Below are 13,167 nucleotides of genomic sequence, written 5' to 3' on the forward strand. Positions count from 1 at the left end.
TTTCTCGAAATCATTTGAATTGTTGTTGCAACCCAGAGAGATTTCATTTTAGCACGGGGTTTTGATACTAGAAAAGTTCAGCTGCCTCAAGTTTCTCTCCAACCAATTGTTGCAACGCAACTTGCTCAATTCAGCAAATTGGCTCGTTCTTTTATTAGGTGTATCTAGGTTAAGGGTATGGGTTCACGTAAACCCATGTTCCTCTTCTTAAATCATGTATAACAATGCTATATTTTTTAAAATTATTTAAATATATGTACATGCACCAATGCTTAAAAACTCCTATTGTGCAATAATTATTAGTTACACTTCCACAAGTGAAATTGGCTGTTCAAATTTCATTTTGGACGGTTTTGTTTTCGACATCTTGTATAGAAATATATATATATATATATATATATATATATATATATATATATATATATATATGAAAATCACTAAAATTTTAAAAAGAATATAATTTTGAACTTACGATTTCAAAAGTGTAGTGGGTTCATGACAAGACTAAAGTTAAACCCGTCAAATATAAATTTTAGATCCACTAGTGTACCCATCATCTTGGAATCCTGAATCCGCCTCTGTTAACTAATTGTGGTAAGGTTTACTTATTGGGTATGGTTTGGTACTGACATACATTTGTAACTAGATACTAAAATCTTGGAACACTCATGTTAATATCCCCGGTTGGAGGCTCCGAATTCAGTTAAGATAGATCTCCAATGAGCTGCTTTGAGAAAACTATCTTCTGAGTGAAGCTTTTTTGGCTGGATTGCTTAATTTTGTATTACTGAATGATACAAGTTACTGTTTTTAAAATTCAGAAAATTCAAAAATATAAAGTTATATCGTCTTTGTGTTAGCACGGAATATAATTTAGTTCTGCCTTTTCCGAATGTATAGGAAACTAAAAAATTTTAGTTACTGATCTGATTTATTTGAGCACGTTACATCATACGTTTTAACTAAATTATAATTATCGTCTTATCTATCCAATAATAAAAGTTCATTGTAATTATATTAAACAACTCATATAATTTCAAATAACTTTTGAATGATATTCAAATATTGTAATTATATAGGTTGTGCTACAAATAATATAAAAATATAACATGATTCAAAACGAATAAGAATAATTATAACTAAATGAATCTAAAAAATCTTTATTTACTAATTTTTTAAAATTCATTTGTTATTTATCCACCATCATCACTACAATCTTCAACCCCTTCTTATTTGTAACTCGTGATGAAAATCATAAAGTAGTTTATTTGTAAATACATGTTTATTCAGAAATAGTCTCATATGAAATAATAATTCAAACTTGATTTATAATTATGATAAAAGAAAGAATAATGTGACAGAAAAGAACAAAAATCATACTAATGGATTGCATTGATTAAAAACTTGAGAAACTATTGATTCAGGCGACTTTTGGGTGATTGTTCGCTATTTTGGTTCTTAATTACTTTTTTTTCTTTTCAAGGAATTAAATTCAAGTTGGTTTGCCCAACCTTATTTCAAGTGATTTGCTAGAACATGAAGTATTAGAGTTAAAAAGTTAGAACTGTTATACTAAAGTTAGAAATTGCCCCACATAAGGCAAGTATGTATATTGTGTTTGACACCTATCTGTATTTTATGTTTATAAGGAGAGGGTATGTCACCTTCTACAAATGCTGCCTTCATATGGACAAATCAAAAAGGTGCAGGACAAGTCGGATAGGCACATGACAAGTCGGACAAGCACATGCTAAAAGTTCATGAATGATTGTCTTTCAAATAAATGAGCTTATAATACATTAAATACACATTTCTAAATTGGTTGCTTGAACTACAATTTTTTTTGCCCGATAGTACTACATTTAACAAACTGTTGTATAACACATGAATCTTTGATTGTAGATTTGCAACTTACCCTTTGTATTTTATGTTTATCAGGAGAGGATATGTCACCTTCTATATGTGTTCGCTTCATATCATGAAGCGGACAATTTTGAGCCAAAGTCAAAGACAAAATCGGACAGGTGCAGGACAAATCGGACAAGCACATGACAAGGATGCCCGGTACAATTCGGACAGGTTCAGGACTATTCGGACTGGCGCAGTATCTATATTTGTAACTAGAACATCAGCTTCATCAGTTTCAAGCACAGAAAAATTGCCTGTGGCAGAAAAGTTTAGACTTGCATCTTTAGAGAGAGATAATCAACTAGCACTAAAGCGAGCAAAGAATGCAGGACAACATCACTGTTGTGCAGAAAAAGAATGGGTAATTATGAATAGAAGGGCAAAAGCACGCATTGAAATCCCCGAACATTCGGAACTGGACATAGATATGTACTTTTGTAACCTCCATTTCATCTTTATCAACCAGTGGAAAGAGCTTCTGTTCGACAGCATATGTTGATAAGGAAACATATATTTTAGCAAGCCTCGTGTACAGTTGTATTTAATCATGTACAATTATATTTAGTCTTTTATATATTATGCTTTTTCAAGGGGTAATATGGCACAAACATTAACTTTTCAACATTATATTCTACTTTGTAGTGGGCTAAAAGAAGTTCACACCCCTTTCAGGTGTGTAATGATATTTGAAACAATATGATTTCGAAGTTTTGTGCTTAAAGAAGGAATTAATAATAGTTGGTGCTACAAAATAAAGAACAAATCTCTTCATAACAATGAGTTCCAAATGTGATATTTGAGTTTTGTTTGTCGCATCTAGCGTATTTTTTCTTCCTAAAATGAAGTTTCTGTGTGAGAATTTCAAACTCTAAAATTATATAGTCGAACCCACAAAGAAATATGTTATTATATTAGATGACTGACGTATGATCTCAAGCAGTCTATGCAAGATACTATTGTCAAGAATATGAAAGAAAAGATTATGCATAAGTGCTCAAAAGGCAAAAGTAACAAGCAACGTCACTTTAATTGATGCAACAATGGAGAGGACTTTGGTATTTCCCGTGGCTAATGCTACATATACATCTTTTTCTATTATCTCTTTTGCTGTTCATCTCTTTGAACTAATTCGCGCGCGGATACATATACTAGTTAGATTAAAATATGTATTAATCAAGTTAAATATCTGAGAATCTGCACTACAGACGCATACAACTTCATTGGATATAAATGTAATCATCCCGCATATCCCCTTTGGGAAAGTTAAAGAGTTTGTCCACTCAAGTTAATAAATGTCAAGAAGTGCAGTAAATCTTGGAAAGTCAAAATTAAAAGCTGTTATAGTATATATCGCATTCTCCGCTTATACAAGGAAACTAGTTCACTAGGTATTAAGGGCCATATGCAACCGCCTAAAGGTCACATGCCAACTCAGTTTCCATAAATCATGTGGCTGTTATGTGTAAGGATATATAAGAAAAAGATTTCAGTTTAGCAGAGACAAGGAGATTGTCACACTATGGAGAAGAAGTTGATCCTTTGCCCATTCTGCACTTCAGGTTCTTCTGTCTCCAACAATCATCTAAAAAGGAATTCTCTACATCGCAGTAGCACCGCCATTTGAGACACAGGTCTCTTCTAAGAGTGTCCATAGTGACTCTGGAATTAACGATCCTTCCCCATATTCCTGAAATAAATGAAACATATGTTCTTCAAAATACACGCCTTTTTTAAGTTTTCTCACTTCCTCAATACAGACAAGCATGAATCTACATACCTTTTGTATCTGTCAGATGCACCAACATTGCCCGAGAGATCTACTTGTAAGGAGCAAATAAGATTGATGAGTTGTGGCCACCAAATCCAAATGAATTAGATAATGCCACCTTAATATCCAGTCGTTCCTTTTTGGGACCCACAAGTTTAGTTGTATCCTGTTTCATAGATATACATATCATCAGCTGCGGTGATTACCAGGTCAACTAAGGGTGAAAAGGTGCAATAGGGAACCACGGGAGAGAGGACATATCACATGCTTTGTATTCATATCACAAAGAAATCTGTCTTGCTTGCAATATGAGAGATCAGTCGACTAATGCAGACAATGTGAATCAAACCAATAGACATGGCCATTGTAACTCGTGAGTTTTTTCATTTCTATACGACACTCCTCCGGAAACCAGCTTTTAATGATACAGAAACGAATTCAGAAAAGCTGTGAATTTCATCTTAAATCTAGCTACTCAAGCCACGAAGGGTGACCAACTCTGTACACTTGACACGCAAGTGTTCTTTGCAGTTTTCATCTGATAAAATTCTATAGTGATGATGATAAACCATGCTTAATGACAAGAAATCGTTGAGAATGCACAGAAGATAAATCCTTACCACGCCTTCATCTGGGTTTTCCAGATTAATATTTGGATGAACCCAACCAGTTCGTATTGCCTGCAATGCAAAGTCCCAATTTAACTGTCAGTCTGAAATTCCAGCCAGATAATTTTTGCATAGGTTAAGCAAAGAAGGGCCACGTTCAAAAATATAACCAAGAGAGTTTTATAGGATGAAATCCACAATAATCAATCACCTTAAGAATAAATTCTGCAACATCTAGTTTCTATCAGATAAATTTATCATCAAGAAATTAGCAAAAACACGAATCCGCATAATGCTAAAGTAAATGTGCAGAAAGTGCCTATCTTCATCATCCTCTCCACTGTCTAGCGCATATTACGTTGCATAGCATATTCAAGAACAGAGATGACATAAATCTAACTACAACTACACTGTGCATCACCTGTCAACTACGAGGAAGTAAATGATCCTAGAGTTATCTAAAAATAGTTAGCCACTTATCCTACAATTCCTTTTTTGAAAAACAACTGTTATAGCTCCATTTGTAGCCAAAATAAAAGAGTATACCCCCATAATAACAAAACTCAGACAATTTGGCTCTTTTACTTCTTCAATCAACATGTATTTGAATAATTTAAGGTTACGAAGTTATTCTACTACCAATTATTTAGAGCTCCCAACTTCAAGCTGGAGTAACTCCCAGCAGCGAAAATGATTGCAAAAAACAACTATTTCTAAATAATAAAATAACCACGATGGAAAGTTCCCCCTATGCATTGTGTCAAGACTCCCACCCCAATGTTCCTTGTAAATGTCTTCTACAAGTATGGTTTTCTTCTTTCAAATTCAGAATACAATAAACTTTTATGAATATGGTACGTATTGTACAAGTATGCTGTCTTTTTCTTATGAATATGGTACGTCTTCCTTTTACATAAAACTTTCTATAAACTTTCTCCAGATCTTTTTCCCCTATTATTTGATGATAAAACAGTTAGCTACCAAAAACTTTTAAATTACACCCAAAAGTCTAGTATAGGTTAACCTGTTTACAAATATACACACACACACAGAGCGAGACCTCAGAAGTGTCATTTGTCATGTCTTTTTCCCTAGTCTAAACATCAGAGAAGACCCAACCCAGGCCTAATGGAGTAATTTTGGTACATAAAAATTTGTCAGTCATTGATTGCAAAATACCTGCATTACATTATCATTTATAACATCTGTAGCAACATTTTCAGATAACAAATTAATGTAGCATGGACGATTTAACTTCGAGGCAAGGATTCATGGGTAACTTTGACACGTAGTCTTTTGATGGAGGATAATACAAGAAAACCTCCATCCAACATGAAAAGCATCAGAAACTACATAGGACACAATATTCCGGGCTACAATAAACATTACAAGAACTCATTTTACCGCATACCCTCACCTTGACTAAGTTGGTCTATATACCACTATTAGCATTAAGGCTCCAAAGATGAATATGCTGAATAAGCGGACCCAGATTCCTCGGCTAGAAACTAATTCTTTGGTAGTTAATGCTTGCATACCCGTTCCATCATTTATAGAGCACCTTTTTAAGAGGATGAACTTTGTACAAAGTGGAGACGGAGGATTTGGATCTCAAACGGTGCAGCTATCAACAAGATATTGCACATATCTTGACATGCTCTTCATTTTTTATATGGAGGTCTAAACCCAAATCCTTACTGCCACTCTTGCCAGGTTTATGCTCAACACTTCAGACTGGTAGATCAGAAGTAAATCATAACCCTTCGGAAATTCTTTAACTTGAAAGAGTAGCAATTCTAAAGGATGGCATCATCACTAAGGTTTAGTTTTTCCAGATTCCGGAGTCAGTTGATGTTTCAATTCCTATGAGCCATTTATGTCTACTTGAGATTACATTGAGCAGCAGTTCGACATCTTTAACGCCAGCAGGTAGCATTTATTAATTTTCCTCTCTGTAAACGGTCAGCCAGTCCCTTTACTTCCCCCTTCTTTAGGTCACACAACATGTCCTCTATACCAATTGGCATACATTTGCATTTTGCACTCACAAATGATGGTGACAACCATGTATATCTTTTCTTCTTTTACTGTATATGATATGAATGATTGAACTCAAATTCAAAGGAAAGCTATTCATGTTATAAAAATTTAAAAATGTGCAGCTTCCTCAGTAAAACAGCTTTTGCTGTGCTCTCTGTCTTAGCAGCCACAAGTTCTCTCACAAAAAGCAATTAAGGTCTGAAGGACACAAGCAAGCAAGGAACCAAATCATTTGTTGCTTCCCCAATCCCCCCTAAAGGACTGTGAAAAATAGTATGATATGTGAATTAATAAAGACCTTCTCTAATTCAAGTAGATGTTACATAAATAAAATATTGATTTAGTCTATTCAACAGTCTGAAACCTAAGTAATGTAACAAGTCACCTAACAGGCTACACACACCGCTATACCACAATTTTCAGCCAGCAAATATAACATTATGCAAGAAAACAGTTGGATGAGATGTTACACAATAAACTAGAAAGCAACTGAATTGCAGCTGCAGCACACTTGGAGGGATTATGAGATAACAGCACCTGAATAGTTGCCACAGCTTCAACAGCACCAGCAGCTCCAAGCAGGTGACCAATCATAGATTTTGTGGAGTTAACTCGCAACTGAAAACATGGAACAGCGACTGATAAACAGCTGAAATGAAAACCTGAGAGGAATGGTGTGGGCACAGTATTTCAATAAGAGAACTTCAATCTAACCTCTGGATTCTGGCCAAAGCAATGGAGAAGAGCTTGATACTCCTTAATATCTCCTGCTAGTGTGGATGTAGCATGCGCATTAATGTAGTTTACATCTTCCTTGGATACCCCTGACTGAGCTAATGCCTTCTCTATGCATAGGATGACTCCAGTTCCTGCTAGTTTGGGGGGATAAGAGAGTTCAAAGCTATCCTTTTCTCTATTGTATATCTCAGTAAACATCAGATCGTGCATTCTTAGTACGTTAAGCTATCTTCCGTTCTATGTAAGCTACAATTTATGCAAGCCAATCTATCTGGTCCAGAAGAATCTTTCAGGTACAATTATCAGAAAATCATAGAACTTGAGGAACTAGATTTGATGAGTATAACTGCATCTCCAACTTAGTCAAAACACAAAAGGAGCACAGAAGTAGTGCATCATTTAACTCACTAAGAACCAGGAAGAAGCAGTTTATTTCGAGAGCCGTTAACATGAGAAAAGGAATGACTTCAAGCATGACAAAATAGGTGGACAACAAGGAGGAGTCCTTCAGGAGCTTCATGTTACTGATGCATCCCATGAAAGGAAATTCTTATAAAATGCCAATAAAGGAGTTAATGCCTTTGTGGAACAAAATCTTGGTGACTAAGAAAAACATGCAAGTTATTAGTTATTACAAAAGAGAAGAAATATTTTTTTGCAAAATAAGCCAACATAAAATAAAAGGATCAAATCCAGTATGGTTAGGGTGGTACATTTATGAGATGGATGAATAGACACATTCAAGAATACATATGGCTACAGTTGTTAGAAAAGGCAAGGCGCCAGAAATTTAAAGCCAAAAGTACAGAAGAGGTTTAGGAGATGTATTACCACAACTATTTTAAGCCAAACGACTTTCTCACCAATTTTTGGACCCCTCCAGAGTATAAGCTGTTAGAGTGATGGAATCATATTCTGGAGGCCTATATGTCACAGCTAGTTGTTGGATGGATAAATTACACTTAAGACTCTTTGATTTCATCATGCACAAAGTAAATCTTACATTCGCACATGTCATCCTCAACAAAAAGCAAGGCAATCGTAGACAGCCCAGAAGAATAATGGGAAAAGGTGTAAGACATGTCCATCTAGAAATCAAGAAATTTGAACGTTCAAAATTTTTTCTGATGTTTGCAGCCAAAAGCTTACCTTTTTATTAACCAACGAAAAGACTACCCATCTATCCAAAGGTGATTATATATATATATATATATATATATATATATATATATATATATATATATATATATATATATAGAGAGAGAGAGAGAGAGAGAGAGAGAGAGAGAGAGAGAGAGAGGATGAGGCTCTGTCATGTGATAAGCATCACAAGTAAAACTTCCACCCAGAAATTCAGCATAGATAGTTGCACCTCTTTGCTGCTCATGAAATTAAAAAAGGAAACTTAAAAGAATTCTGTTGCCAGGGATTGGCTTTCTATCTTCCATATTTTGTTTAAGGATCAACAAGTGGGTTAAAAGGAAAGCATTTATAGACTTTGAAACATAAATCACCTTGGCATGCTCAAGTTCTTCCAGAAGCAGGACTCCGGCTCCTTCACCCATAACAAATCCATCGCGATTCTGTCCAGGATTAAGATAAAAATAAGAAGCAATTCTCACCAATTACACACACTCTGAGACACACACACACAGAGGATGATAGGGTTGAAATTTTGTAGTGCTATTGCTTCATCTTACAAGTCATTTAAGTACAGCAGCTTACGAGCTAGAACATGGAAATAAATATATAATGGAGTATAATTTTTATTGATTTGATTGGAAGAATGCTCCTATAAGATGCATACAAAAAGTAGAGAATCCCGCAAAGAGGCATGATGATAAAGAGCATCCAACTGTGAATAGTGACTGGAATATCATATTTGCTCCAAACGAATACCAGAAATATAATTATTCCACTAACATAAAAACAGGAGTTTCCAATTCCTACAAATTTTTCTCACATGCCTCTCCTTCCACTGAGTCCACATGAGTCCAAACCAAAGGGGATACATGGTCATAAATTCTGAAGAAAATATGACATACGTCAAGTTCAATCTCAGGGAATGGAAGCTGCAATTTGGATAGGCAACTCAGTCAACCAAAGAAAAATACAAATCTGGAAATTTCTAATTCCCTATTAGGTCACAAACCCAAGAACTGCAATAGGAATAGCGTAAGTGCTCTAGAATCGCCACTCCATGCCACATAAAAGTTTACGTTTACAACTAGAGCGAAAACAGAGGAACAAGAGCAAAAGATTTGCAAGACATTACACTATCCCAAGGCCGAGAAGCTCTTGCAGGGTCACCATTTCGCTGTGAAAGCGCTCTGCATGCAACAAATCCTCCCAATCCTGCAAAAGAAAACAAAAATAACATCAAAAGCTATTTAAAACTATAACTATTGCAAGGTAATCAACAACCTCAGCTTGATAAACAAACTTCAAGTAAGAAAGAACATATAATATACCAATTGGTATAATTGCTGCATCTGATCCACCGCACAGCATCAAGTCCTGCAAATTATCAGTGTGTAAAAACAAGAGAACTAAGCCACTAAGCATGTTAATCCTTGGGACACATCTGTCAATGCATAGGGAACTCTATGAACAACAGTAAGATGATATGAATCCCCTGCTTCCGAAAGCTTTCTATGACTTTAAAGGCACGAAACTTACAGCTTCACCTCTAATGATGTGGTTAGCAGCATTCAATATGCAGAAGTTGCTTGTAGCACATGCTGTTGAAATTGAATAATTTGGACCCATCCATCCCTGCAATCGAGTTTGTAAACAAATGCACAGAGCTGGGATTTTTTAAATCATAAATCACAGATAGCAACTGAATCTTAATGGCTAACCAGGTCCATGGCAAGCATGGCAGAACCCATGTTTGTAGTTGCAAATGGAACACAAAAAGGATTCATCTTCCTATACGAAACCCTTAAAGCCTCTACTGCATCATTAAAAACCTGCACAAACAAAGCAAGTCAGTTAGACAGTAGTCACTTACTTTGGTTCTAGCAAAGACTCTAGAGCCTACATACTGGTCTGCTTAGGAGGAGACTGCAATACATGGGCAATCATGTACAGGTTGTTGATTCCGTATATGAGATGTTAGCAACCAAATAGAGCTGGTCCCAGAAGCATATAAACAAAAAATGAAAATGGAAAAGAATTTTTTTTTTTGACACATTTAACCAGTGAAATTTTCATCACAATTACGATTAAAGGAAAAAAGAAGAAGTTGATCACCTTCATTCCACCCAAAGCAGAGCCAATTAAAACTCCACATCTTCTTTTATCCAATTCATCCATAATGTCTTCAGTAATTCCACCATCTGACAGTGCTTTCTTACCAGCTGTTATCATGTAAAGCATGAACCTGTCCATTCTTTTAGAAAGTTTGGGTGCAACCCAACCATCAGTCGAGAAAGACTTGATCTCTCCAGCAATTCTCTGCAAATTTGGACCTCATTAACAACATTTAAATAACTAAAGTTGGATAAACAGGCCCAAGAAGAACACATACTGTTGGATACTGTGAACAGTCAAAAGCTTCGATCTCACTTATGCCACTGACACCTTGGAGCAGATTTTCATAAAATTCATGGGGATCATGACCAAGCGGTGTTTCAACACCCATCCCTGTCACAACAACTCGCCTTTCCTTGGTCAGAGGTTTCTTCTTTACTGCAACTTCCATGGCCGGTTGGGCAGCAATTGCCATTACCTCCCCTAATACAAGGAGCGGCCAAGCACGTCAAAATCAATGTAGGAAAGTTGATAGCTTAAAGGGAAACCATATTAGAAGATGATGTTGAAGATCTCTATAGTTCTGTGTGATCACTTCAAAGAAAACCCAATCATGTACATTGACGCAGGAGTGTTTGGCATCACAGGAAAATATTTTCTACAACATTTCCATGATCAAATCATTTACTAACATTTGCTCACCGCGAGAATATTCTCAAAGAAAAAAATATTTCTACTAAAAAGGAGGGAAATGAATTCCTTTACGTCCAGCCAATTAGGGGGTGGAGCTAGAAGCCTACATACGGGATTGGCCAAACCCGGTAACTTCTGCTCGAACAGTGTATTTGTATTAAAAAAATCATTAAATATGTACAAATATTAAATTCAGAACCAAGTTACTTGAAGTCGTTGTTCAAAAATCCAAAACCCATAAAGTTTGAAATACCTGCAGCCAATAATCACAACTCGTAAACTTGTTGCAGACAATACGTACAAGCGTAGACACTTGTACAACACAACTCTTTTCAGTCTCTAATACTAAAAAAGAAATTACCATAAAATCAAGCTACAAGCAAATTGCATGATCTATCCCAGAAATTCACACTCATTTCACATGACACACAATGCCAACATGAGGTGGCAAAATTCTGGACTACAATAAAGCCAATTTAATAAACATAAAATCACACTCCTATAAGAATCTTACCATGCAGCTCTTAAAATAGACACTCACTCAACAACAAAATAAAGCAAATGCATGACTTTTCATTTCTGTAAAATCCAATTCTTAAATTTAATAAAATTACCTATTTGCGCAGTGGATTTGGACTTTGGCAAAACCCTGGTTCTAGTTTGAGAAGCCCATTTGCATTTAGACTTAGAAGAAATCCCAAACAAAGAATGTTTATCATGTTCTCTTTCACAAGCGACTGACATGCATGTTGAACCCATTACCCATGACGATACCGTCGATGACGCCATTTCTTAAAACTCTCCGATCAACAATATACAAATCCCTTTCTATATAACTTATATCAATGTAGTGCAAACTCAAAATCTATACAGTATAGACACAAATGCAAGGGGTGGTGGTTGGGGGTAAGGGGCGGAGAGTTCAGTTCAGAACAACTCCTCTGAGCAGAAGAGGAGGGGGTGAGATTAAAGAAATTTTGGGTTGGTGGGTGGGGGTAGGGGGTAGGGGGGTAGGGACGTAGGGTGTGGGGGTAATATATTTGTGGGGTTGGTTAAATCTGAGAGAGATGAAGAAATCGAAATGCTGTCTTTTTCCTGGATCTCTTTCTCTGCTCTCACTACTTTCAGAGCCAAGTTTTATATTTTTCTTTTCTGTTTTTTAATATTTTCTTTATTTTTCCCTTGTTTAATTAGTACTTATTTTTTTTCCTCTTTAAAATAATAACATAATATCTGAGTCGTCCTACAGACAGAACCAGCCAAGTGTTCTTCCCTCTTTAAACTCTATTCTTTGCTTCTTATCTATGTCTGATGTGTCACTACCACCACTCTATGCAAACAAAATTATAGTCTTACAAAATCCAAAAAAGTTAACCGACTTATATACATTTAAAAAAAAATAATAGTCTGGTATATTCCCACTATACTTTATTTGGAGATAATTAAAATTGTGTTTATTACCGTCAAGTCTAATCACATAGAATATACTTAATCGAAGAGTCACGTTGTATGTATAAATTAAATATAAAGTTCAATTAGATTTGTAAGAATCTAAGAGTTACGTTATGTATATAAATTAAATATATTGTTCAATTTAAACTTGTAAGACAAATACGAAAATTAGGTTAAAATTACTGGGTTTAGCCGAAATAGAAGTGGGAGAAGAGTGCCACCGTGGAGGTCAAGGTGGAGTTAGGTAGGCAGAAGGGGTCGCAAAAATTACATTGTGTATATAATGTCAACTTTTTATTTCATGTATATATATTAGATGATGAATTTCCTTAATTTTTTTTGCGTATTTAATTTTTTTGTGTTTATATTTCTTTGGTGAAAATTCTGCTTTCGCATCTGCACAAATTGAGCATTTAGCAGAATAGCGGAAATGAACAACGTGAATATTCTCTAGTTGAGGACTAAAGTTGGATTGATTTAATTAATTAAATATTAATAGTATGTATTTATTATGTGTATGTTAATTTCTTGTTGTTATTTTTGGTGCTACTTTTTTTTCATCTTCTTCTTTTTCTTTTTCTTTGTTCTCCTCCTTCTTCTTCTTCTTCTTCACCTTTTCTTGAGAGCTGAGAGTCTATCAGAAACAATCTTTTTATTTACCAGGTATGAATAAGATCTGCATATACGCTATACTTTCTAAACCCA

The 13,167-nt window shown here is 35.3% G+C and overlaps 1 protein-coding gene across 1 annotated transcript; it reads right to left on the reverse strand.

The window, feature by feature from the left end:
* Positions 1–3,222: 3,222 nt before the first annotated feature.
* Positions 3,223–12,142, reverse strand: LOC107764303 (3-oxoacyl-[acyl-carrier-protein] synthase II, chloroplastic). The gene is made up of 14 exons (XM_075223503.1): positions 11,625–12,142; positions 10,595–10,800; positions 10,318–10,521; positions 9,924–10,034; positions 9,742–9,837; positions 9,534–9,579; positions 9,338–9,417; positions 8,577–8,645; positions 8,360–8,441; positions 7,039–7,196; positions 6,862–6,942; positions 4,297–4,356; positions 3,686–3,842; positions 3,223–3,595 (listed from the first exon to the last, which is right to left on the reverse strand). Exons 1-13 carry the CDS (start codon positions 11,797–11,799, stop codon positions 3,726–3,728), a joined length of 1,485 nt encoding a protein of 494 aa, XP_075079604.1. The 5' UTR covers positions 11,800–12,142; the 3' UTR covers positions 3,223–3,595; positions 3,686–3,725.
* Between the last annotated feature and the right edge of the window lie 1,025 nt (positions 12,143–13,167).

The sequence above is a fragment of the Nicotiana tabacum genome, chromosome 10 (genome assembly GCF_000715075.1).
Source record: "Nicotiana tabacum cultivar K326 chromosome 10, ASM71507v2, whole genome shotgun sequence".
In the NCBI taxonomy this organism is placed as follows: Eukaryota; Viridiplantae; Streptophyta; class Magnoliopsida; order Solanales; family Solanaceae; genus Nicotiana; species Nicotiana tabacum.

Coding starts and splice junctions, on each gene's coding strand:
- LOC107764303 (XM_075223503.1), bottom strand. CDS start 11,799: ATGGCGTCATCGACGGTATCGTCATGGGTAATGGGTTCAACATGCATG. Junction 10,801..11,624: donor CAAATCCACTGCGCAAATAG/GTAATTTTATTA, acceptor TCCTTGTATTAG/GGGAGGTAATGGCAATTGCT. Junction 9,838..9,923: donor CCATGCTTGCCATGGACCTG/GTTAGCCATTAA, acceptor ACTCGATTGCAG/GGATGGATGGGTCCAAATTA.